This window comes from Callithrix jacchus, chromosome 11 (genome assembly GCF_049354715.1).
Source record: "Callithrix jacchus isolate 240 chromosome 11, calJac240_pri, whole genome shotgun sequence".
Lineage (NCBI taxonomy): Eukaryota > Metazoa > Chordata > Mammalia > Primates > Cebidae > Callithrix > Callithrix jacchus.
In genome coordinates this window covers 34,784,874-34,811,132 of record NC_133512.1, presented here as the reverse complement: position 1 = coordinate 34,811,132, position 26,259 = coordinate 34,784,874, and the positions used below count along the sequence as shown (strand labels likewise).

The 26,259-nt window shown below is 41.3% G+C and overlaps 1 protein-coding gene and 1 long non-coding RNA gene across 12 annotated transcripts in view; one reads left to right on the top strand and one right to left on the bottom strand.

Annotated features, from left to right (window-relative positions):
* Positions 1-1,049: 1,049 nt before the first annotated feature.
* The window catches only part of IGF2BP3 (insulin like growth factor 2 mRNA binding protein 3), a 157,654-nt gene continuing 132,444 nt past the window's right edge, over positions 1,050-26,259 (bottom strand). For all 11 annotated transcript variants that reach the window (XM_017975256.5, XM_035253649.3, XM_035253652.3 and 8 more), the window contains 5 exons: positions 9,587-9,703; positions 7,809-7,883; positions 4,300-4,431; positions 3,530-3,643; positions 1,050-3,262 (listed from right to left, as the gene is read on the bottom strand). In XM_017975256.5, coding sequence (XP_017830745.1) covers positions 3,164-3,262; positions 3,530-3,643; positions 4,300-4,431; positions 7,809-7,883; positions 9,587-9,703 — 537 coding nt within the window. In that variant the 3' untranslated portion in view covers positions 1,050-3,163. The remainder of the gene's footprint in view (positions 3,263-3,529; positions 3,644-4,299; positions 4,432-7,808; positions 7,884-9,586; positions 9,704-26,259) is intronic.
* LOC144578350 (uncharacterized) lies at positions 1,098-26,259 on the top strand. The gene is made up of 3 exons (XR_013523921.1): positions 1,098-1,146; positions 21,040-21,152; positions 24,960-26,259. It is a non-coding gene; the product is annotated as an uncharacterized LOC144578350 (long non-coding RNA).

Genomic DNA, 26,259 nt, shown 5'->3' with positions numbered 1-26,259 from the left:
TGCTCTGTCACCCAGGCTGGAGTACAGTGGTGCCATCCTGGCTCACTGCAACCTCCGCCACCTGGATTCAGGCGATTCTCCAGCCTCATCATCCTGAGTAGCTGGGACTACAGGCATGCGTCACCATGCCCAGCTAATTTTTTTGTATTTTCAGTAGAGATGGGGTTTCACCATGTTGGTCAGGCTGGTCTCAATGCCTGACCTTGTGATCTGCCTGCCTTGGCCTCCCAAAGTGTTAGGATTATAGGCATGAGCCACCGTGCCTGCCACTTAAATGTAAATCTTAACCCTGTTTTATGGAATGGCAAAAATTTAAAAAAATAACATAAAACATACCACCAGCCCACTGGTCCTATTATACTTTTCTTCAAGGTGATAATACTCCTTTAGGAGGACTTCTGAACCCTTCCAGAATACACCAGTAACAGAAGCAAGCAGCCAGGTGAGGAGGTCTCAGCACTTTGGGAGGCTGAGGCAGGAGAATCATTTGAACCTGGGAGACGGAGGCCGCACTGAGCCGAGATTGCACCACTGCACTCCAGCCTGGGTAACAGAGCAAGACTCCATCTCAAAAAAAAAAAAAAAAAAAAAAAAAAAAGATTTACATTTAAGCTCAATTAATAAAAATCTGAGGTCAGGAGTTCAAAAGCATCCTGACCAAGAAGATGAAACCTCATCTCTAATAAAAATACAAAAATTAAATGAGCATGGTGGTGAGCACCTGTAATCCCAGCTACTCTGCAGGCTGAGACAGGGAATTGCTTGAACCTGGGAGGTGGATGTTGCAGTAAGCCAAGATGGCACCATTGCACTCCAGCCTGGGCAAGAGAGTGAGACTCTGTCACCAATAGAAGCAAATAAAGAAAGCAAACAAAGTGTTAGGAAAAACTCTGAAGGCTCTAGTTCATATTCAAGAGTATTATCAAGGTTCACATTAGGTACCATGGCTAGACATGGTATACCACAATCTGTCTAGAGTCTGAAAAACTTAAATTCAGAACATTTACATTCAATTGAAAACCAAAAACAAAACACACTACACAACAAGCTGCATCTAAATGATGAAAAACTTTATTCTGCATCAAGGTATCTGGAAGGTGAAGCTGCATTTGGGGCACATTATACATGAGGAATGATCCATATATGGTGAGTACAAAACTCAATTATATAATTATTTCTTAGCTAGTACCAGATACTCCAAATTACAAATGCTTAAAAGTAAAATATGATTTGCCATACTAAAAGGCTAGAAGTGAAATATGACAGAATTTAAACCAGCAGATATAAATGCAGCACCTATGTGTATATTTTTTAAAAATCAAATATTGGGGGAAAAATCAAATACTGAGAAAAGCTCTGGCCTTAAACACATCTTACCTGAAATCCAACCAGAAAGCCAGTCCATGATTTTAGCAATTTTAATTCATTGTATGAAAAAAAAATTATGAATGCTAGGTAAATCCAGTGACAAAAGGGCACTTTTTGGGTTAAAACTACAAAAGAAACTTGTTTTCTGGAAACATTAAGGAAAACATTTTAAATCATTTTCAAAATGTCTAATTGATATGCTGATCTTCAGAAAAAGTTACCTAGTCTGTATAGAAATTCAACTTGAAATAAGAATGAGGCAGAGTGATTTTTTTAAAGGGATATATATGCATGCCCTTCAGGTCAGTGTAACATGACTGTGATTATCTTACAAACAAAACACAAAATCAGTTCAGAGCAGCCTGGCCTTGGAGACCACCCACACCCAACACAATTGTACATACTGAGCTTTGCTGTCAAGTTAAGGAGTGAGCAAATGAGTTCGCTGTCAAAGGTCATGTTTTCACAGTCATTCAAATTACATCCCCAAAAGTTTTCTTGTATTCTCTACCCTTTGACTTTTTTTTCTTTCAAAGAACTGATTGCAGAGTATACAGAAATCCAGCTATACTTTATGTACTACTTAAGGTGGAGCCTAATTTTTTTTTGAATTTATCATTGCTTAAAAATCTTCAAAATAGCTTATTGAGTGCACATGACAGTGCTGGCCACATGGAGATGTAGCCTTTTGTTGCCTTTAAACACTGTCACACCATCTATCACTGTCCCATTGGTCTGTTTGTATTGGCAAACTAAGCATCCTGTAAGACAAGCTTAAAGCTTGCTTTTTGCCAATCAGTTTAAAGTCCTGCATCTCTTCATTGATGCACTTTCTGTAGGTATTGATAGTCAAAAGCACAAAGCATTTATTACGCATTCAATCATGTAGCTAAACAAAAAACTGAAGTCTCCTGAAGCCATTTAAACCAGCTGTTCCAAAACCTCCTGCCACCACTTTGTTCTGTTAGTACCATCAAAAACTTTCTCAACTATAAATGAAAGAATAAATGGTAGTGCTGCTCTCCAGATCAGATATTAGGCACTGCTCCATATCTTTGAACATTTGATTTTTTAACAATAACTGTGTCAAAAGCCTCAAAAAACCCTGAAATTAATTTTCTAGCTTTACTGTCACCAGCCAGAAGTAAAATTCTTAATTTGCTTGTTAGCTGATTGCTGTTAAATTTATTTTTTAAAATATGGTTGGACCTCTATCGTTACAAAGTATATAAAATTTTCAAAAAAAAGAAGAATTTTGCTTTTCATTGTATTACTGAATACCTGAGGTAGTTGAGTAAAAATGCACGTTTAATACCCCTGCCAACACCATTTGGCACTTCCCTTAGGCTACTCATGTTAGTGTTAGGTAAAAATAAGACTCAGAACAGTTTTCTACGCTAATGGCTTAACATTTAAGTTCCTGTGATAATTATTCTGATCCAATTTTAACAATTGGATTTAGGAGCAATTTCTGGCATTATGGGGGAATATTAAGAAGAATTAGAATATTTGTTATACCGTGAGACTACAAAGGGAAGTGCAGAGCTCTTCTCTTTCCCTCCCTCCCCCACCCCTTTTTTGTTTGTTTTAAAGCTGGGTGTCATGTATTTCAGAGAGCATAAAGTATACATTCTCACAGAGACAGGAGTTCAAAAGTTGCCTGGTCCTCAGAAACAACTGGCTAGGTAAAAACTTGTGCATGTGATTCTGGATAGGGGGTCAGCGCCCATCTGTTGGTTAAGCAATCTGTCTTTGGTTTGGCATCTGCCTCTGTGGTGGGCTGTTTCCTGAGCCTTTACTTCCGTCTTGACTGAGGTGGTCCGCTTGGCAGAGCCTTCTGTTGTTGGTGCTGCTTTACCTGAGTCAGAATTTCCTGAATTTTTCTCTGGGCAACCTGGAAAATGACAGAGGTTTGAAATTCTGCTTTATTAAAAGCTACTATTGTACTCCTTCATTTCGACAGTTTCAAATAGAAGTCCATTTAATGATTAGAGACGCATACTAGTCAGTTTGCTGGTAGTCTCGAAAATCACCTGCTAAAAGGGTGAATAAAAGTCTTAAGCATCAAACAACCTTAACTAATTGTATCAGGTAGGAGCACCTGTGTGGGAATTGCTTCCATTTGAGAAAGATACAAAAGCTTATTTCAGAGCCCACTTGCCTGGCAAGCGTAGAAGTGACCAGTTATTTTGACAACCACTTGGTCATTCTCATCAGGTGTCTGGTCACGAGGGACAACAACTTCTGCACTTGACAAATTCTGAAGTTCATTCACCTGAAAGAGATAAATATAAATCACATTAAGTCGCATTTTAAAAAACTTACTTGCTGAGCACTTACACTGAGCTATCATGGCTTTACAAATTTCATTTAATCCAGTACTAATTCCATGAGGTTATCAGAATTATCCCCATGTCAAGATGATTAAAGCTCATCCAAAGAAATTGATTTGTCAAGTTACACAAGTGAATGGCAAAACCAGATTCAAATCCTGAGTCTGATTCCAAAGTGTATGTATTTAATCACTTCAAAATTATAAATAGCTTTGAAAACCACTTACAAGTTATATGTATTAAAGACTAGAAACAGTTTGCTTTTTTTCCATTACAGATGTAACAAGCTGTAGATGAAATTTTTAAAATTCCTGTTAAGTGTCTGTTCAATAAAAAGCTAAAGTTTTATCAAGAGAATGTTAAATGCCCTTTACAAATATGGGACAATCCTTTCACATGAAGTGATCTGAAAGAGATGCATTACTTTCACTAGTAGCTGACACCAACACTCAGAAAATAAAACGCAATCTTCTCCAAACCTTGGTCAAGATGGTCCTGCTTTTTATAAATTAGCCAAAATTCGGGCACTTGGAACTCCTAAGTACCTTTCAACGCTTTCCCTTTCATACCACTGCACAGGTTTTGCTGAAGTACTTGCCGTTTTGCCTCCTTTTCCAATAACTCTGCCAGCAGCAAAGGATGGCACTCTGATGTGGGCTTCAAGTTTCACCTCTTCTTTAGGACTAACAAAGTTTTCTTCTTTAATTTTTCCATAAATTCTTCCCTGAGCCTACATATGAGAACACATCCTATTAGTGTCATTCATGTATGGAATGGAAAAGGTCAGTTAACTTGAAAGATGGCCCAAATCCAAGTGGGATAGCCCCTGCAGTGATACATCTACATTTCATAGACAGTTGAAAATAGCATAGAAGAGGGCAGTTAGGAAGCCCTAAAAGGTTGACAGTAACTACTACCTGACACAGTAGAGCCAACTGAATGGTTGATTAAAAAAGGATAAGCCATATTCTTCTGACAAAAATAGTAAAAGGAACTTAATAGCCTAAGTAAAAATAAATTTTTGTGGGCAAATGGCCATTTGTACTACAGTTGTGACATGCTGGCCATGAGAAATTAATTGCAGGCTGGGCATGGTGGCTCATGCCTGTAATCCAAGCACTTTGCAGGCCAAGGCAGGAGGATCACCTGAGGTCGGGAGTTCAAGACCAGCCTGACCAACATGGTGAAACCCCATGGTCTAAAAAAAGAAAGAAAGAAAAATTAATTGCATTTTTTCTTTTCTTTTTTTTTCCTGAAAGATAGGGTCTTCTTCTGTTGCCCAGGCTGGAATGCAGTGGTGTAATCATGGCTCACTGTAGCTTGAACCTCCTGGGCTCAAGGGATCCTCCCACCTCAGCCTCCTGAGTAGCAGCTGGGACTACAGGGTTGCACTACCACACCTGGCTAAATATGTATATTTTTTGAGACTGAGTCTAACTTTGTTGCCCATGCTGGAGTGCAGTGGCCCAATCTTGGCTCACTATAACCTCTGCTTCCCAGGTTCAAGTGATTCTCCTGCCTCAGCCTCCCGAGTAGCTGGGATTGCAGGCACCTGCCCCCATGCCTGGCTAATTTTTTCTGTATTTTTAGTAGGAATGAAGTTTCACTGTGTTGGTCATGCTGGTCTTGGAACTTCTGACCTCAAGTGATCTGCCTGCCCCAGCCTCCCAAAGTGCTCGAATTACAGGCGTGGGCCCCCGTACCTGGCCAAGACACTTCTGATATTCAGAGTCAATACATTCTATCACCTACTGCATGCAACTAGAAGTTATATATAAACAACCTATTACACACAACCACCATTAGCAAAGGAAAAAGAAGCCCGAGAGTTGGTCTGTCAAGCTGCCAGGGTAAACCCCAAAAACAATTGTACCCAACATATGTTCACTGATCAGAAAGCTAAGCTCATTTTAGGGCATTACAGATAGAACAAAATTCATCTCGATACCCTATATTCCATTCATCCTTAACATCTCAGGCCAGTGATGTAGATATTACTGTTACTTAACACAGTCAGAAGGACACTAGGGATATACACTGTCCTCCAAAACAGAAACTCTTGAATTTCTAAGAAAAAATATGGGCGGGGGAGGTTTACCATTCTTTAGATCTCTAAAACAAAACATTCATTTAGTATTGTCACCAATCACATAAATGAAATTTAACCACTATGGCATAAGTGTTACATGTAATTATAAAACATGAGTTTTAGAGAATACAGGGAAACAACTTTGAACTTCCTATCATACAGGTATCACAGGAATTGCAGGAGACTTACTCCATTTATAAGAGTAAAAGCTCAGCACCAAGGAGGGACATGTAGTAATTCATGTTTGTATTTATTTTTTAAGATTTCAAACTAAAAGTGACTGACTGAAGGTTTGGGATAAGAAGCAGTTTTCAACAATTCTGCATTAAGATTTGAACTGCCTGGCTCATAAGCCTGTTGTGAAGTAATAAATTTCTTCGCATGATTTTCTTTCTTCATCTAACCAACTGTACCCACATCTCAAAGCACCTCCTTTGTTTCCGAGTCTTCCCGTAAATGAACTGAAAGCAGCTTTGAATTTTTAGTGAAAAAATAGCCCAGAGAAAAAGTCAAAGTGATTTTTTTGTTTGTTTTTAAGGTGGAGTGGTGGGGTGGGGAGAGAGCTGTAGGCGCTGTTACTAGTCACACTGTAAGGCTAAGAAAACTTAAGGCTTGGTGAGGAGTACAGTGGCTCACACCATAATCCCAGCACTTTGGGAGGCCAACAGGGGAGGATCATTTGAGGTCAAGAGTTTGAGACCAGGTGGGCCAACATGGTGAAACCTAATCTCTACTAAAAATAAATTGCCTGGGCATGGTGGTGCATGCCTGTAAACCCAGCTACTCGGGAGGCTGAGGGAGGAGAATCTCTTGAACCCAGCAAGCGGAGTTTGCAGTGAGCCGAGATCACACCACTGCAGTCTAGCTTGGGTGACAGACTATGACTGTCTCAAAAAAAAACAAAAACAAACCCAAAATATTAAGGCTTAAGGTTAAATAGAACATTTAGTGGTTGTGTAAGAATGCAGCTAAGACAAGACACCCACACCACATTTTATGGTAGAAATCATATACTAAAAGGAATGTTTTATGAATCTGGCATGGTCTTAGTCTGATTCCTCCAGAGTCTGCTGAATACCCCCAGCACACTAATTTTGTGCTGCCTATGTGTTACTATTCTAAACTTTCTATTATATTCTAAACATTTCGTATATTGTATAAACCTTTAACTATATGAGGATGTAGGTGCTCTTATCCCTGTTTTACAGATGAGAAACCAGCCAGAAAAAGGTTAAGTAACTTGCCCAATGTCATACAGCACGAATGGCAAAGCTAGGATTTGAACTAGCAGCCTGACTGCCAAGTCTCTGCTCTATCACCTCTCAGTAGACAATGAAAGGCACAGCAGCCCCAAAGACCTCAAATCCCAATAAACATGTGCAATGGTTCATACCAGGACAAATGCTACAAGAGCTCTTGCCATTCCTACCTCTAAGGTCCCAAAGATTACAGCAATTTGTAGAGAGTCTATGGGCAAGGTCTAACAGAGATAATCCAAGGATAAGAGGAAAAAGGGGGCATTTTAATTCAAGGCTAGGGAATCTCAGGAACAGGTGGGAAAACATCTGGGAACAACTTTCCAAAGCATATTAAACTGACAGGTTTGTAAATTTTAAGGTCTCACCTTAGCATGGGACTACAGGACATTAAGCAAATTCACCTTTGAGAGGTAAACCCAGCAACCAGTACAGAGCTCTCAAAGACTTCTGGTTAATTCTGAAATGTAATTTTGAGTATGATTCTACTCTGCTCTTAGATAAGAATTTCCATGGACTCTGTCTGAGGTTTAGACATATTTAAGGAAGAAACCAGGTTATGAGTGCTCGTGCATTTCTTTTCTTTTTTTTTTTTTTTTTGAGACAGAGTTTCGCTTGTTACCCAGGCTGGAGTGCAATGGCGCGATCTCGGCTCACCGCAACCTCCGCCTCCTGGGTTCAGGCAATTCTCCTACCTCAGCCCCCCCAGTAGCTGGGAGCATTTCTTATCTGTGCACACAGCACATACTTTAGAGCACATACCTTGAACTGAGCCTCTGGTGGTCCAGTGATAATCACCATCCTCACTTTAGCATCTGGTGCTTCTGCTGGAGCAATCTGCAACAGACCCAACAAGTTACGATACTTTGAGATATCACTGACAGGCATCTTGAGCCAACCAGCCTAACATTTGCGCGCTGACTGGCTGCAATGCAGAATTAAAGCCTTCTGTAAGGAAGTTAGGGAGAGGCAGCAATGCCTGTGGGTTCACCATTTAGGCCTCCCTCCTGCTATGTACTATATACTGATTCCGTGTCTGGCCATAATGGAGACTCCCACATGCAGTCTCGCAGCTAATCCTCACCACATCCTGATGAAGTATCACCTCCACTTCACAAATGGGGAAATAGAAGGCTGGAGAAGTTGAATTACCTGGCCCATGATCACATAGCTAAAAGGAGAGCTGGGTCTGCCTCTATTGCCTGTGTTCTCTACACCAGTGGTACTCAAAGCATGGTCCTCGGTCCACTTGCATCAGAACTCCCTGGGCTTCCTGTGTATGCAACACACTTAGGAGTCTCTGTGCCCTGTTTCAAGGATACTGCCCACCACATTCCTTTGTTTATTTGAGCCAGGCTAGAGTGCAGTGGTGTGATCATAGCTCACTGTAGCTTCAAACTCCGGGGCTCAATTGTTCCTCCCACTTCAGCCTCCCAAGTAGCTGGGACTATAGGTGCATGCCACCATGCCTGGCTAATTAAAAAAAATTTTTTTTTGTAAGATGGGGTCTCACCATGTTGCACAGTCTGGTCTTGAACTCCTGTGGTCAAGAAATTTGCCTGCTTTGGCCTCCCAAAGTGCTGAGATTACAGGTGTGAACCACCACACCTGGCCAACCTTTATTTTCCTTCAATAAGGCATCAAAATACAGAATCTTCAGAACACACAATTATCTATTATGGCAGACACCATTAGTTGTCCTCTGGTATGTTACCTTCTGTAGTTATAAAATGTTTAGCTGACTACGCATAGCCTGTATTTCCCTGCTGCCCCTTCAACTTTGTTTGGCCACGTTCTGGGCAATGGAATATAGGTAGAAATATCCCATAGCAGCTAACAAGAAACTTCTGTAGGAGAAAAGTTTTTTATTGTGTTCTCCTCTCCTACTGGCTGGACAACAGACCTGATTCTTGGAGCCCTGAATGGTGTCATCTGGAACCATGAGGGACCAAGACCGTACCTGGGGAAGGTGACTTGGAAGGAACCTAGGTCCAAGAACTTGGTGGGGCAGAGAGCCACCACCCAGCTCCGATGCTCACCTCCAGATATATTTTCTGTACAGAGAAGTTAACTTCCTTGGTGTAAGCCACTGTTGTTTGGGGTTTTCTTCATATCCTTTGTAACCCTATTAGGGTCTTCCACATTCAATTCAAAGTATAAAGTGGCAAGAAGATTCATGTTTCTGTAACTTAAAAGAACCAGAGAGCCAGCCAGGCGCGGTGGCTCAAGCCTGTAATCCCAGCACTTTGGAAGGCCGAGGCGGGTGGATCACGAGGTCAAGAGATCGAGACCATCCTGGTCAACATGGTGAAACCCCGTCTCTACTAAAAATCCAAAAAATTAGCTGGGCATGGTGGCGCATGCTGTAATCCCAGCTACTCAGGAGGCTGAGGCAGGAGAATTGCCTGAACCCAGGAGGCGGAGGTTGCGGTGAGCCGAGATCGTGCCATTGCACTCCAGCCTGGGTAACAAGAGTGAAACTCCATCTCAAAAAAAAAAAAAAAAAAAGAACCAGAGAGCCACAGATGGTGGAACAGTACCTTAATTGAAGCTCCAGCAAAGCGAGAAAGCTGCTTGATGTGCTGGCCCTGCTTGCCGATGATAGCACCGACTGATAGGGCTGGGATAAACAGATGAACAGTCTCCGTTTCTGATTGCTGTTAGAAAAGCAAGCCAGGACATGCATGTTTATTTGCTACAAATCAAGCTTTTTTTTATTGGCTTTAGTATGTGCACCTTCTCATGCAGCAGGAATACTAGGAAAGTTTAAGGAAAAGCTCCCCCAAGAAGTCGACAAGAGCTTACCTGATAGATCAAGATCTCATATAGTCATCCTGAAAATAGTGGTATTTAAAATTTTCCTTTTCACTTAAACTTTAAAATGTCACTGAGTTACAGATTTATAAGATACGTAGATGTTGTAAAGTTTAATCATATTAGAATAGAGGGACATGGCTGCATTAACAATTAAGTAAGAAAAATCCCCCTACCACTCTCAAGGTAGACTCTTAACAAGTAAATGAAATTCTGAGCCACATATTAATAAACATGACAGCACTCAAGGACACCAGCTCCGCACCTTATCTATGTAGGTTTCACTTCCTAAACACATACATAGTGAAGTGTTTAAGAGAAAAGTTCCTGAATCTTGTTACATATGACCAAATTGTATGAAACCTTACCGCTGTCAATACTTACCACACCCAAGCATAGGACAGGATTAGGAGAGAGCTGATTGGCTTTAGTGGTTGGATGCCATAAGATGCTTTCCCACAGAATTCCTTATTCCTTCCCCCCCACTTTTTTTGAGATGGAGTCTCACTCGTGTTGCCCAAGCTAGAGTACAATGGCACTATCTCATTTCACTGCAACCTCCGCCTCCCAGGTTCAAGCGATTCTCCTGCCTCAGCCTCCTGAGTAGCAGAGATTACAGGCACTGGCCACCATGCACAGCTAGTTTTAATTTTTAGTAGAGATGGCGTTTCTGCATGTTGGCCAGGCAGGTCTTGAACTCCTGACCTCCAAAGATTCACTCGCCTTGGCCTCCCTAAGTATTGGGATTATAGGTATGAGCCACTGTGCCAGGCTCCCTTTGTGTTTTATACATGAAGAAATTAGAAAACATTTTGGCTGGGCATGGTGGCACATGCCTGTAGTCTCAGCTACTTGGGAGGCTGAGGCTGGAGGATCTCTTCGGTGCAGGAGTTCTGGGCTGCAGTGCGCTATGCCGATCGGATGTCTGCAAAGTTCAGCATCAATATGGTGACCTCCCGGGAGCGGGGGATCACCAGGTTGCCTAAGGAGGGACGAACCAGTCCAATTCAGAAACAGCAGGTCAGAACTCCTGTGCTTATCAGTAGTGGCATCCCGCCTGAGAATAGCCACTGCACTCCAGCCTGGGCAACATAGAGAGATCCTGTCTCTTAAAAAAAAAAAAAGAAGAAAAATTAGAAAACATTTTGAATGCTAACTCCTGAAAGGTTATTCATAAGTGGATTTTATCTCTATAACTCATTCTTTCACTACTTCCCAACTCAAGCCAGTTGTGCCCTTCCTGAGTCTCTTTTCAAATAGTCCTTGCAGGGATAAACGACACATTTACTCATGAGTTCACAGTGACTGGGTTCCTAAAAAAGTCAATTCAAGGTTCAGTAATGTTACCAGTCAACTAACAGATCTAAAGTGCAGAAGCAGCACACATAGTTTATGTATTTTCACTTTACCTTCTAACAATTGTTTAAAAAAAACCACTTCCAAGGACAAGTTAGTTCCAAGACACATACTACAAGAAATAGTCTGAAATGGCCTGCAACTGAAGAAACCAATAATACGCTTTTGTTTAAAAAAAATTTTTTAAAGCCAGGTACAGTGGCTCATGCCTATAATCCCAGCACTTTGGGAGGACAAGGTGGGTGGATTGCTTGAGCCCAGTAGTTTGAGACCAGCCTGAGCAACATGGCAAAACCCCATCTCTTCAAAACTTAACAAAAAATTAGCCAGGCATGGTGGCACATGCCTGTGATCCCAGCTACTCAGGTATGGCAGGATCGCTTGAGCCTAGGAGGTTGAGGATGCAGTGAGCTGAGATCATGCCACTGCTCTACAACCTGGGCAAGAGTGAAACCCTGTCTCCAAAAAAAAAAAAAAAAAAAAAAAAAAAAAAGAAAAGGAAAAAAACCCAGTACATATACCCAATTAGCTAGCATTAGTATTTCAAGAAATATTAGAAGATATTTTGTCTTACACAACTTATCCATGAACTATTTGAACACACTTTCACAGGATTCTCTTGAATCCTAGATTCCTATTGCATATTATAAATTCAGCTCCCAAGTACTCATGTTAACCCATCAAAACTGCAGTATGTATACACACAGCCATAAGACGGCTCCTAATTTCTAATTTTTTAACCTAAACACTTTTCTCAAATTCTTAAAAAAATATCAAACAATAGCATACCAACAGTTTTGCTTTCAAAAATCTCAGGAACTGGCAGAAATCGTTACAATTTGATCATTTTAAGCAGTTTTCAGAAATCAGCCAAAGAAAACAGTAACACTGGGCTCTGACAGCTTTATTAGATACAGAAACAAATTTGTGCCATTTAATGTCAGATTACCAAATGACTTCACTCTTCCCACACAGAAATCACTAGTGGCACTACAGTTCCACCTTTTTCCTATGAGCCCAGAGCAGAGGCAAAGAGCAGAGCACTAGGCATCATAAATCCATGGGGAGATACTGATCACCAACAGCAGAACCCCACATTGGACACGCAGGCCATTCCACTCACTTGTCCCCCAACACAGATTTACCAGAAGGCCATTCTGTAGGTTACAGTTTACTCGCTTTGTTTGGTAGGAATTTTAATCATGTTTATTTAAATCTGAGAGTCTTTCTTCTCTCTAGACTCTCACCTATGATACAGGTGAAAAATCAGTCCCACCCAAAAGTAGCTAGGCCGTATCCTTATCTGCTACCTCATTTGTTTACATTTTAAGAAAAAATTACTATCATCTTAAATCTTCAAAGGAAAGATTCAGTTAATTGTTTACTTTTTTTTTTTTTTGAGACAAAGTTTCACTCTTGTTGCCCAGGCTGGAGTGCAATGGCACAACCTTGGCTCACCACAACCTCTACCTCCTGGGTTCATTCTCCTGCCTCAGCCTCCTGAGTAGCTGGGATTATAGGCATGCCCCACCACGCCTGGTTAATTTTTGTATTTTTAGTAGAGATGCAGTTTCACCATATTGGTCAGGCTAGTCTTTAACTCCTGACCTCAGTTGATCCACCACATCTGGCCCAGTACGTATACCCAATTAGCTAGCATTAGTCACCTTTTTTTCTTTAATAAAGAACTTTAAGGCTTTAGTTTCCTCTGAAGAAAAGATTTTTAACAAAAACACTCCAGAAATAACAAAAGGGCTGGTTCTTTGAATATAAGGAATAACTTTTGTCTATTTGCTAACAGCACTGAAATGAGAAAGGATACCTAGACAAAAGAAAAATTAAAGTACAAAAAAAAAAAAGAAAAGAAAAACTAAAGTACAACAGTGTGCTAACGGCCACACCTAAATACTTCAGTAGTTAGTTCTTTCAAGCCAAATGCTCAAGAAGAATGACAAGCCCAGTGAAAAGACAGACATCTTTGAAAATGAGAACGGTCAGGCAGACCCATTTTATGAGTAAATTTAAAAAGTATTAACAATTTAAAACAGCTGGGCATGGTGGCACGTGCCTGTATTCCCAGCTACTCGGGAGACTGAGGCTGGAGGATTGCTTGAGTCCAGGAGTTCTGGGCTCTAGTGCACTATGCCGATCGGGTGTCTGCACTAAGTTCAGCATCAATATGGTGACCTCCTGGGAGCGGGGGACCACCAGGTTGCCTAAGGAGGGGTGAAGTGGCCCAGGTCGGAAACAGAGCAGGTCAGAACTCCTGTGCTTATTGGTAGTGGGATCGTGCCTGTGAACAGCCACTGCACTCCAGCCTGGGCAACATAGCAAGACTCTGTCTCTTAAAAAAAATTTTTTTTTCAAACAACAAATGCATACATAAATAACATTCTAATTTGCTTTTTTACCTTAACAATACACTTGGATATCTTCTCTTATCACTCAAATGTCCCTACTGCATTTTGACAAGAGTATTCCCTCAAATAGATACATAGCTGATTTCTCTCACCCACATTATGTGTGCACAGTTTCCAACTTTCAACTAATACAATGCTTCATTCAAATCTTTGTGCACAAATTTTGTGCCCTGTTTAAATATCTCTATTGCACACGTTCTTAGAAGTACAACTGCTGGGTCAGAAAGGCCTGAACATTTTAAATTGGTAAGTATTATCAAATTTCCATACAAAAAGGCCCCTGCTCAGTTCATGGAATTCCAGTTGTACCATTCCAGTAGGACTCCAGTTAAGACATTTGTCATATGTTTGAATACTGCCTTTGTGTTTTCACACAAGAGTAGTGGAGCTGAGATAAAAACTCAGGTTGAGGCAAAAATAACTGACGGGTGAGTGTATGCGGCAGCCATGTGGCAAGATCAGTTTGGGTCTCTGTGTGAGGTGCTGTGCATGACCTCATCTGTACCCCAAAACAGATCCAATTCTAGAAACTAACAACATTTTCATTTTAGAGTTGAGAAAACTAAGCAGAGAGGTTAAGTTATTTGCCTGAAGTCACACCAGCTGGTGGAGCCAGGATTCAAACCTAGGTTTCTCCATCTCCTAAGCTGGATTCATAAACCAGTATGAAGCTCTCGATGGGTATAAATATGCTTTAAAATATAGCCAGAGCTGTCAATATACATAAAAGCTCTTAAGAGAAGTGCCCACTAGAACTGTCACTCGAGCTGCTTTCCCGGGCCCTCTCACAAGTCCCTTGATTGGCCTTGGTATGACTTCCTATGAGTCAAAAGAAATTTCTTTTGCATAGTTGGCAAAAGCTTAAACCTTTGATCATCGACATGCTAAAAAGGGCATCTAGAGACAGTCTGTTATTTTTATTTTGAAAAATAGGGGTGAACTGAAGATTAAGAACTGAAAGCAGCAGGTTTTGCTGTCTCATCTGTACACATCCATCTTATGCACATTTAAGACACTTTGCAACTTAAAACTTAAAAGTTTCAATTCCTTTATCTTCACCTGACAATTATTTTGCTATATCTGAAGGTGCTTTATAAATATTTTCTGAAAGTTCAGTTTCCCATTTTTCCACTAATTCATGTAATGAGGCAATAAAATCTTTAAACATAAACTTCTGTGCCTTGGTACAAATACTTTTAAGAATTTATATAACAGAACTTCTGAGTCAAAGAGCGCAAACTTTGAAAATTGACAGTTCTAAGGCCGGGCACAGTGGTTCAAGCCTGTAATCCCAGCACTTCGGGAGGCCGAGGCGGGTGGATCACAAGGTCGAGATTGAGACCATCCTGGTAAACATGGTGAAACCCCATCTCTACTAAAAATACAAAAAATTAGCTAGGCAAGGTGGCACGTGCCTGTAATCCCAGCTACTCAGGAGGCTGAGGCAGGAGAATTGCCTGAACCCAGGAGATGGAGGTTGCGGTAAGCCGAGATCGCGCCACTGCACTCCAGCCTGGGTAATAAGAGCGAAACTCCGTCTCAAAAGAAAAAAAAAAAAGAAAGAAAGTGGACAGTTCTAAATCATGGTAGTACATTTATTTTATGATCAATAAACTTACAAAAGAAAAGAAGAAATTATTTTAGTATAAATCATGCCTTTCATTTTTATGAAAAATAAAGAAGCTGGGTGCAAAAGCTCATGCCTGTAATCCCAACACTTTGGGAGGCTGAGGTGGGCAGATCACTTGAGGTCAGGAGTTCAAACTGGCTTGGCCAACATGGTGAAACCCCAGCTCTACTAAAAAAAAAAAATACAAAATTTAGCTGGGCATGGTGGTGCGAACCTGTAATTCCAGCTAACCAGGAAGCTGAGGCTGGAGAATGGCTTGACCCTGGTAGGCGGAGGTTGCAGTTGCAGTGAACCATGATCACGCCACTGCACTCCAGCCTGGGTAACAGAGCGGGACTCCAATTCAAAAAAAAAAAAAAAAAAAAAGACTTTAAAAACTGTGCTCAATGTTAGCATTATTTCATCATTCTGGTCTTTGTATCAAGACCATTAAGTAAATCTTGACCATTTAAAAAAAAGGGTGGGATCTAAATATTTTATCTCACTAAGAATGTCCATATATTCTTCTGAACAATATACTTGGGGGAGGCTGGTGGTGATAAAGACCTTTTTTTTTTGAGACGAAGTTTCGTTGTTACCCAGGCTGGAGTGCAATGGCACGATCTTGGCTCACTGCAACCTCCGCCTCCTGGGTTCAAGCAATTCTCCTGCCTCAACCTCCCGAGTAGCTGGGACTACAGGCGCGCACCACCATGCCCAGCTAATTTTTGTATTTTTAGTAGAGATGGGGTTTCACCTTGTTGACCAGGATGGTCTCAATCTCTTGACCTCATGATCCACCTGCCTCGGCCTCCCAAAGTACTGGGATTATAGGCGTGAGCCACTGCGCCTGGCCGATAAAGACCTTTTTAATGGTCAAACTAAATCTAACGTGTAACTTTCCCAGATTTACCCCACAGTATTTCATCATGACTGTGTAATTATTTGATTCCTGGGCCTTGCTCCAAAAAGAATTTTATGCTGCTTATAAAATACACATTATCTGGAAAGATAAAACAAAGGAGGTAAAGAAATAAGAGCATAGGGACCTGAACATTCAAGATAAGATGAAGCCAGAATGCCCTTATAGAAATTTGGCTTTAAGCTTCCTAGCAGCTTATTTTTTTAAAAAGTTGCATGATTTCCCTTGACTATGAGAACAAAAGTATTCATTTGCTTAGTAAAAATGACTATTCCTGGTACTGGCTTCAGAGAGCAACTCCTAAATATCCCCAGAGAACACTAATGTAGCAGCATCCTCCTCAGACTGAAAGCCTGGCCTGAACATGCATGTGTCTTAGCCTGGAACACATCCACGGCTGCTGTTGTGAGAAACAGAAGCAAAGTTATCTTTCTGACATAGTGATGAAGGGTTGTCCATGTTCTTGTTTTGCTGATGAGAAATAACAAACCCAAAATGAAGATGAAGCATCAACTTAAGAGAAATGTTATGTGAAGCTTTGGAAAGGAATGGCGACCAGTAGAAAAGGGTCAAAAGGACCTAAATATAACAGAAAAAAAGGGCACATACATGAACAATCAATAGGACTTCACAATGTCCTATCCTGGAATGAAAACAGAAGCAACAGAACTTGTCAAAGAGAAGCAGCACAGTTAGAAGCAAACTAAGTGTTTTTCCATACCAGGAGATGGTGCCCTCCAATGATGGACAATGATGTGTGTGCTACTGGCAGTGGTGTCTCAAAGAAAAGTTGACTCATCAGATGTCTGAGGCTTGGTGCAGACATTTCTGAACATCGTCCAATTCCCTTTACTCCAATGTCCTATCCACAAAGCATCTTCTTAACTAAAGATTACTTTTCAAGAAAACTTTCCTCTGGGAATATAAGGCAACTCACAGAAACATGGTGTCAACTTGACAATCATTAAATTGGCTCTTTAGTACAATTCATTCTTATATGGGATTCAGAATAAGCTATGGACCAGGTGCCGTGGCTCACGCCTGTAATCCCAGCACTGTGGTAGGCTGAAGCGGGCAGATCACTTGAGGTCGGGCGTTCAAGACCAGCGGGCTGACACGATGAAACCCCATCTCTTCTAAAATTACAAAAATTAGCCAGGTGTGGTGGTATGTACCTACAATTCCAGCTACTCAGGAGGCTGAGGCAGGAGAACTGCTTAAACCTGGGAGGTAGAGGTTACAGTGAGCCAAGATCATGACACTGCACTCCAGCCTGAGCAACACAGCGAGACTGTCTCAAAAAAGGAAAAAAGATTGGGAGGCTAAGGCAGGTAGAACACGGGGTGAAGAGATCAAGACCAGCCTGTCCAACATGGTGAAACCCTGTCTCTACTACAAATTCAAAAATTAGCTCGGTGTGGTGGTACATGCCTGTAGTCCCAGCTACTTAGGGGGCTGAGGCAGAAGAATGCGTGAACCCAGAGGTAGAGGCTGCAGTAAGCCAAGATCACACCACTGCACTACAGCCTGGGTGACAGAGCGAGACTCTGGACTCCGTCTCAAAAAAAGAAAAGAAATGGAGACTAGAATAAGGCTATCCTAGAACAAGTGTGTGTCAGGATTTGGACACTGCAAATAAGCAGATAATTTAAAATTTTTAGTTGCAAAACTCAGCAGCAAGAGCAAAGGTATATGATAAGCCTTTTTCACCTGTGAATTAAAGTCTATGAGATCTAGGTTTGAAAAGGCTGATTAGTATTACCCAGTCTTGTTACACATTCCTTGCATTTAAGTTAAGGTCTAGTTGCACTGTCTGAACTCTTCTTCCTAAACCTTTTTCTTGGATACATTCTTCAGGGCTGAAGGATGTTCACAGGACACAAGCTGCTTCCCAGTGGATTTCTGCCAGATGCCTGTTGGCAAAACTTCATTTGGACTTCTTGGCAGACTCTGAACTATGACTTGAAATAACAGAAGAACAAAGCTGCTCAAATGGAAGTTTGCATAACTGGTGAAGTCTGCCAATGAGTAATTCCTAATCTAACTGAAGAGATACAAGTATGAGCAAACAGTAAGGTTAAGTGTATTTGCTTTGTGGCGAACAAAATCTAAGATATCACAAAGGCATGGAGACATGCATGGCAGTCAACATGATCAGCCTCCAGGAACCTGGAAGGATGCCAGGGTTTCCCTTTGGCTTGTAAAACAGATACTCCTGGGGTTTTGTTGTTATTGTTGTTTTTTAAGTGGATTTTGGTCTGGAACTGAAACTAACTACTCAACTCCATGAGTAAACCTGAGCAAAATACTCAAGTCTCTAACAGCAGCAGCAGCAAAGTTTTTCATCATAACTGCACCACAACTGAGACTTGTCAGAGAGAATAAATGTGCACGGTGAGTTATTTACTTAGAAACTGTTTACCAACAAATGAGTTGCACCCACAGTGAGAAATCTTAAGTAGGAAGACTTAAGAGACTCCCTGAAACAGTCATCTGGCTAAAAAATTCCTTCCAACTCATATATATATTTTTTGACAGGGTCTCACTCTGTTACCCAGGTGGAGTGCAGTGGCTCAATCACAGCTCACTGTAGCCTTGACCTCCCTGGACTCAGGTCCATCTTAGCCTCTCAAGTAGCTGGAACTATAGGTATAGGCCACCACACTGGTTAATGTAAAAAAAAATTTTTTTTTTGTAGAGACAGAGTCTCCCTATGTCGACCAGTGTGGTCTCAAGCAATCCTCTCACCTCAGCCTCCCAAAGTGCTGGGATTACAGGCATAAGTCACTGCACCAGGCCCTTTGTTTCTTAAAGAGTATGTTAAGCCTTAAAAAGTGCTCATCTCTCCTGCCTCTTTTATAAGCAGACAGCTAGCCATTTTAAAGTTACACTATCATTTTGGAGACTTCTGAGAAGACTCCAAAGAGGCTATCGAAATTATGAAGCCAGCAGCCCTTGGGCTTACTTCTGCCAACCCAACTGCACGCTGCCAAGACCATCTAGCTAAGGCGACGTGCACTATGCCAATTCTAGCTCTTGCTCTGCTTCACTAGCTGCCAATTCCTTCTTCCCTACTGTTTGAGCATTTCTGAAAGGCGCGTTTCCTGTCATTTATAAACTCGAAGTTTGCCAGTTAAGTACTGCATGAGCCAGCTGCTAGGCAGGAACTAGAGCATTTTTGTCTGTTGGAAGAACCGACTCTTTGGCTTTGGGGGGACTCAACCTGGCAGGTTCTGGGAAGAACAGAATATTGTGGGGGAACTAGTGGGCAAAGTTCTAGAATGCAATAGAGGCGAGGGATTTATCCAAAAGAAGAGGTGCATCATTCTACTTTCATGCTACAAAGCAGGAATGAGAAAACACAAGTATAGAAATGAAAAAATTCTGAAAGTAAAAAGAAATGTGTGTGTGTGTGTGTGTGTGTAAGGCAGATTCTTTGAAACATTTAGCAATCAAAACATACTTCTTGACAGGCAATTTACATTTAAAACAAAAGCAGAGGTTCACTGTTAACCTACAGGTCAGCAAGAATAAACATGTTTTTTTTTTGTGGGGGAGACAGAGTCTCACTGTGTCACCAGGCTGGAGTACAGAGGTGCAATGTTAGCTCACTGCAACCTCCGACTCCCTGGTTCAAGCAATTCTGCTGCCTCAGCCTCCCGAATAGCTGGGATTACAAGCATGTGCCATCATGTCCATCTAATTTTTGTATTTTTAGTAAAGACAGGGTTTCACCACGTGGGCCAGAGTGGCCTTGATCTCCTGACCTGACCTCGTGATCTGCCTACCTTGGCCTCCCAAAGTGCTGGGATTATAGACGTGAGCCACCACACCGAGACTAAACATGATCTTAATGTGTAATCTGTGATAGCTTCAAAGGAACAGCAAGCTTCTCATCAGCAAGTATAGATACCAGAATGCAGTTCAGAAACAATTTAAAAGTGCTGAGAGCAAAATGCCTGTCGATTTTTAACTTTCTATCCCAGTTGTTTTTTTTTTAATAACATAATAGACTCTCACAAACATAGTATGTTCTTTTCTCTTTTTTGAGACAGAGTCTTGCTCTGTGATGCAGGCAGGAGTGCAATGGTGCCATCTCAGCTCACTGCAGCCTCAACCTCCTCGGCTCACTGAAATGCCTGGTCATTATCACTGCTTCTTTTGGCTTCACTTTTCTTGCTAAAGAATAGGCTGGGTGAATGGCTCACTTGAGGTCAATCCCAGCACTTTCAGAGGCCGAGGTGGGTGGATCACTTGAGGTCAAGAATTTGAGACCAGCCTAGCAAACATGGTGAAACCCTGCCTCTACTAAAACTAAAAGAATTAGCCAGGCATGGTGGTGCATGCTTATAGCCCCAGCTACTCAGGAGGCTGGGGCACAAGAATCACTTGAACCCAGGAGGTGGAGTTTGCAGTAAGCCAAGATTGTGCCATCACACTCCAGCCTGGCCAATAGAGCAAGACTCTCTATTAGAAAGGAAGAAGTAATGATAAGCACAGAAACTGGTAAAGGTTTGGAAAATTTACCTTTAAAAACAAGAGTTAAAAACAAAAAACAAGAGTTTATCTGTATTTCAAAAAGTAGTGACCACTAGGTACACATAATAAATAAGTATTCGTGATCTGAGTTTAGAAAAAGAAGAAAGTCTAAAAACAGTGAAGGCAAAGCTATTCCAACTAAATACTTGCAAACCCCCCACCCTCCGCCCCTGCAACTTGAAGTTATATACTCAAAACAATACTTGTTAAAGAATTGTTCCCCTAAACGTTAAGCCAGAAGATTGCATGGCAGCTATTCGAAAATACAATTTACTTGAATTGTGTCCAGGGACAGTATGATTTTCTGAATAATGGTGTTTTCTCTTTATTTAGAAGAAAACCACAGGAATGGGAATCTAGAATACGGAATTTTCTTCTCCAGAACAGATTCTGCTTTTTGAGAGAACTTAAAAGCTTACTTCCTCTCTTCCAGGCTCTTTTAACAGGTAATAGTGCCAAATCCAGAAAAGCAGACAAATAGCTGTCCCCAACACGTGTTTTCCTTTAGTAATAGACCCTGTGTTTAATGAGCACACTGTTGCTCCCAAATAGGGATTATTTCCCAGCTTCTCTTGCAGCTAGACGCAGCCAGTGGTATGTTCTGGCCAACATGAGGCCAATGGAAGTATGAAAAGCTGTCCTCAGGCAGTGTCCTTAAATAAGGATGCTGTCAATTTTGATCCTTTATCCTTTTTTTCAGTTTGAAATGAGGTCTCACCATGTTGCCCAGGCTAAACTCAAATTCCTGGTCTCGAGCAATCCTCCCACCTCAGCCTCCCAAGTAGCTGGGACTACAGGTATCTATCACCATACCCAGTAATCCTTTATTCTTGATGGCTGGAAACAAACCCAACAGTTGGAACTTGATCAGTTATCCTGGGCCAGGGAATGGCACACAAGGCAGATAAAAGCACCAGTCCTGGAGGATATAGTGGAGCCACTTCCAGCCATGGATTATCTACCCTTGAACTCTTCTCATAAAAAGGAAAAAGTAATTTAAGCCATTTCTTTTCCTGTAATGACACACAGCCAAACCTAATCCTGATACATGTAACATGCCAAAATAGAGTTAGGAGAGTGAAGACAGACATATGGCAAAATCCCAAAGAGGTTTTTGGCATATTTGCCTATGAGTTGGGATGGCAGGTGGTCCAGAGAGAAAGAAGTGTGTTGGTTTTTTTTTTTCACTCTTTAAGGCATAGAACAAGGCAGAAAAGGGGACATACACAACTGGTAGGTATTTGTGCTTATCCTAAACTTTTTCTCCCATGTACTGATATTGACAGAAAATGGTCTTTCCAACACTGAACAACCTCTCCAAAGACTTGTGAAACATTCTTTGTAGAATGGTAGTTCTTAGCTGGGCAGGATGGTGTATGCCTGTAGTCCCAGCTACTTGGAAATCAGAGGTGGGAGGATTACTTGCACTCAGCTCAGTTCAAGTCCAGCCTGGGCAACAGAGTGAGATCCCATCTTTTGAAAAGAACAGTTCTTGACAATGAATGGGCAGTAGAAAACTCCTGATGACCTTTATAAAACTACACATTTCTGGCCAGGCATGGTGGCTCACACCTGTAATCCCAGCACTTTGGGAGGCCGAGGCAGGCGGATCACCTGAGGTCAGCAGTTCGAGACCAGCCTGACCAGCATAGTACTAAAAGTACAAAATTAGCCGGGTAGGGTGGTGCATGCCTGTAATCCCAGCTACTTGGGAAGCTGAGGCAGGAGAATGGCTTGAACCTGGGAGGCAGAGGTTGCGATGAGCCGAGATCGCACCATTGCACTACAGATTGGGCAACAACAGCAAAATTCCGTCTCAAAACAAAAAAACAAAAAGAAATTACACATTTCTGAGCTTCTACCTGCTCCCACTGAGATTTTTATTTATTTAAGTAGGACATAGGTTCCTAACTAATTAAACAGAGCAGTTGTTGCTAGCCTTGGCTACACATTGGAGTCATCTAGGGAGCTTTCAAACTTCTTACCTATGCCTTACGCCTATCCCTGAGGATTTCAATTCAAATTGTCTGGGGTAATTCTAATTTAACTACGGGAAAAACATTTTTCCCCCTTAAGGCAGGGAATAATTGATGCTGAATTTTACAGATTGTCAATGAATGTGTAAGAAATAAAAACAGTAATATATGATTTAGGGAAATAAATGATTTACGAAAATATTCAGTTATAAATTTGAGGACTCCATTGTATCACTGCCTGGAATACATTTAGAATAAAATATCCACTGGAATTCTGTGAAGAACACAGATTGCTAAGATTGTCCATGTTGTATTCCTTTAAGAATGTGAATTCCCTTTGCCTGTCCTTGAAACCTCCAGACTGTTATGTGTTTGCAGCTTTTGCCCTGTTGCAGTGTTTTTACTGGTGGCGGCTTCTGCATATTCTGTTCTCATTTGTTCCTTCTAATGGCGCCTATTTAATTTAGCTTAAATGACTCAAGAGAAGCAAGATGACCTATTCTGGTGACATATTCCTTATATTTACTCTTGGCTCAACTTTTTGTTGAGACAGAGTCTTGCTCTGTCTCGAGGTGCCAGGCTGGAGTACAGTGGCACAATCTCGGCTCACTGCAATCTCTGCCTCCTGGGTTCAAGCAATTCTCCTGACTCAGCCTCCTGAGTAGCTGGGATTACAGGCATGCGCCACCATGCCCAGCTAATTTTTGTATTTTTCAGTAGAGATGGGGTTTCACCATGTTGGCCAGGATGGTCTCACCATGTTGGCCAGGATGGTCTTGATCTCTTGACCTCGTGATCCACCCGCCTCGGCCTCCCAAAGTGCTGGGATTACAGGTGTGAGCCACTGTGCCCGGCCTCAACTTTTATTAAAGTAAACATCACAGACCTCCTCCTCCCATTCTTAAAACAAAACTGCCACTGATTTAAGTCATTCAGACATTTAAGACTGTAGAAGTGCTTGAGAAATATAAGTTCTTAATATGAGCTCATTTCTCTCAAAGCATTCTTAATTTTTCTAACATAGGAACCTGATACACAGAACCATACCTTAAGTCCGAAAAATGACTAAATCCAGAGAATATGCAGTCTTATCTATATATTTTAAAAATAGTTACCTACAAGTTCACTTTAGGAATTTTGGCTACTGAAGCATCCACTTAAGTATAAATGACTGATGTCCAAGAATGTTCTATTCTGTAACCACTTATAATGAGAAAAGCTTTGCTGATTGGAACGTGTCACCAGTATGGAGACAAAAAAGAGTTAAAGGGACACTTTAATTTACAAACTGGGAATGAAAGGACAGAGAGGTTAAGCAACCCACCCAGAGAGAAAGCTAATTGGGCAACTAGCAGAAATGTGGGTTAGATGTGAGCTTTCCTAGCACAGATTTACTTCACATGATCAGCTCACTGTAGCTTTTACTAAGTGTCATCTTACACAAAAGTGTTGGGGACACACCCACCTGAAACTCAATCATCTGACACACACATAAACTAGCGGGCATGTTCAAAGGTAAGTGTCTAGATGTACTCTAAGATTCCTATTTTAGGCACATTCTCCCCCATTCCTCCTTAAACCTTTCATATTACTGCATTCTATAGAAACTAGAAATGTGTGACTTTACAATCTTTAGACACAATTCTTCTGGTTCTTTTTTTTTTTTTTTTTTTTTTTTTTTTCAAGACAGCGTTTCACCATGTTGGCCAGGCTGGTCTTGAACTCCTGACCTCAGGTGATCCACCTGCCTAGGCCTCCCAAAGTGCTGAGATTACAGGCGTGAGCCACCAGACCCGGCCCTTCTGGTTCAGTTTTTTCATTCTACAGGTGACAAAATAAACCCAGAGCCAAGTAGTCTGACCTTTAGTGACACAAAATTATGGCAGAGGCAGTGGGCCAGACTTAGGATCTGTCTCCAGGGTTCTTTCCTTTAGCATCAAAGTACAAACATGTCAGCCACTTTAGAGGACATGTAATGAATCTATGCACACTTCACATGTAGCTGAAATTTTGATGGCTATCCTTCTATCTGTTACATGGTTTCTAGGCCCAAACTAACTAGAAATGGCAGGTGGATTGCAGGGGAGACAAGATGCTGTTGACAGTAAAAGCAGAAACACACAGCAAGAGGGCACCTGTTCAGAATCTCTGTCAGCTTGGTGGGTTCAAGGACAGAAAAAGGAAATTTTCATTTTTGAAGGGGTAAAAGGGACAATTTGAGCCATCTGCATATTCTGTACAATTTCAATATCATTTTACTCTATATATTTATTCTAGGTACTGATAACAATGGAACCCCCAACCTATTCCACCTGGACATTTCCCTAAATTGGTATAAGAAGTATCACTCAAAATATTAGTATTAAGTAAGAGAGCCAAAAAAGGAAAGATGTAAAAGCAAATTCATGAAGAAAGATCCTAGAATGTCACAGGACTGCCTACCTCCAATTATCACTGGTAATGCAAATGAATTTTGAACTATTTTCAAAATAATTTATGATATCAGTTGTCTGCTGTGTGCTACGGTTATTTTTATACCATCGCTAGTCTACTATTTGTGACCTCAAGGAAACTGCTATTCTTAAAAGCAAATATAAAAGTTTTTTTGTTGTTGTTTCGTTTTTTCTTCTCAGAGTCTTGCTCTGTTTCCCAGACTGGAGTATAATGGCGCAATCTTGATTCACTGTAACCCAGGTTCAAGCAATGATTCTTGCCTCAGCTTCCCAAGTAGCTAGGATTACAGGTGCCTGCCATCATGCCTGGCTAATTTTTTGTATTTTTAGTAGAGACAGGGGTTCACCATGTTAGCCAGGCTGGTCTGGTACTCCTGACCTCAGGGGATCCACCCACCTTGGTCTCCCAAAGTGCTGGGCTAAAAGGCGTAAGCCACAGTGCCCAGCCTAAGATTTATTTCTTATATAACCTACCTCTTTACAGAGCAAAGAGCTACTTAAGGTATGCGCATGCACACACATAATATAACTGTGCGCAAAACTATCTTATCTCACTGGTTTAAAAAAGCACAAACACTCAACATGGAAAACACGCACAGTCACTCCTGACCTTTCAAAGACATTGACTTGACATGCAGGTGACAAATATGAAGGAAGCCTTTTAAAAATCCTTTCCTTTAATACTTAATAATTACTGGCCAGAAGTGGTAGCTCACACCTGTAACCCCAGCACTTTGAGAGGCTGAGGTGGGCAGACCACTGGAGGCCAGGAGTTCGAGATCAGCCTGAACAACATGGCAAAATCCTGTCTCTACTAAAAATACAAAAAGAAATTAGCCGGGTGCGGTGTGGCACACACCTGCAATCCCATTTACTCAGGAGGCTAAGGCATGAGAATTTTTTAACCTGGAAGGTGAAGGATGCAGTGAGCCGAGATGACCCCATTGCATTCCAGCCTGGGTGAGAGAGAGACTCTGTCACAAAAAAATTTTTAAATAACCACTATGGCACACGTATACCTATGTAACAAACTTGCACGTTCTGCACATGTATCCCAGAACTTTGAATTAAAAAGAGAAAAAAATTTTTAAATAAAAAAAATCACTAAGTTTCTTTTCCTGCCA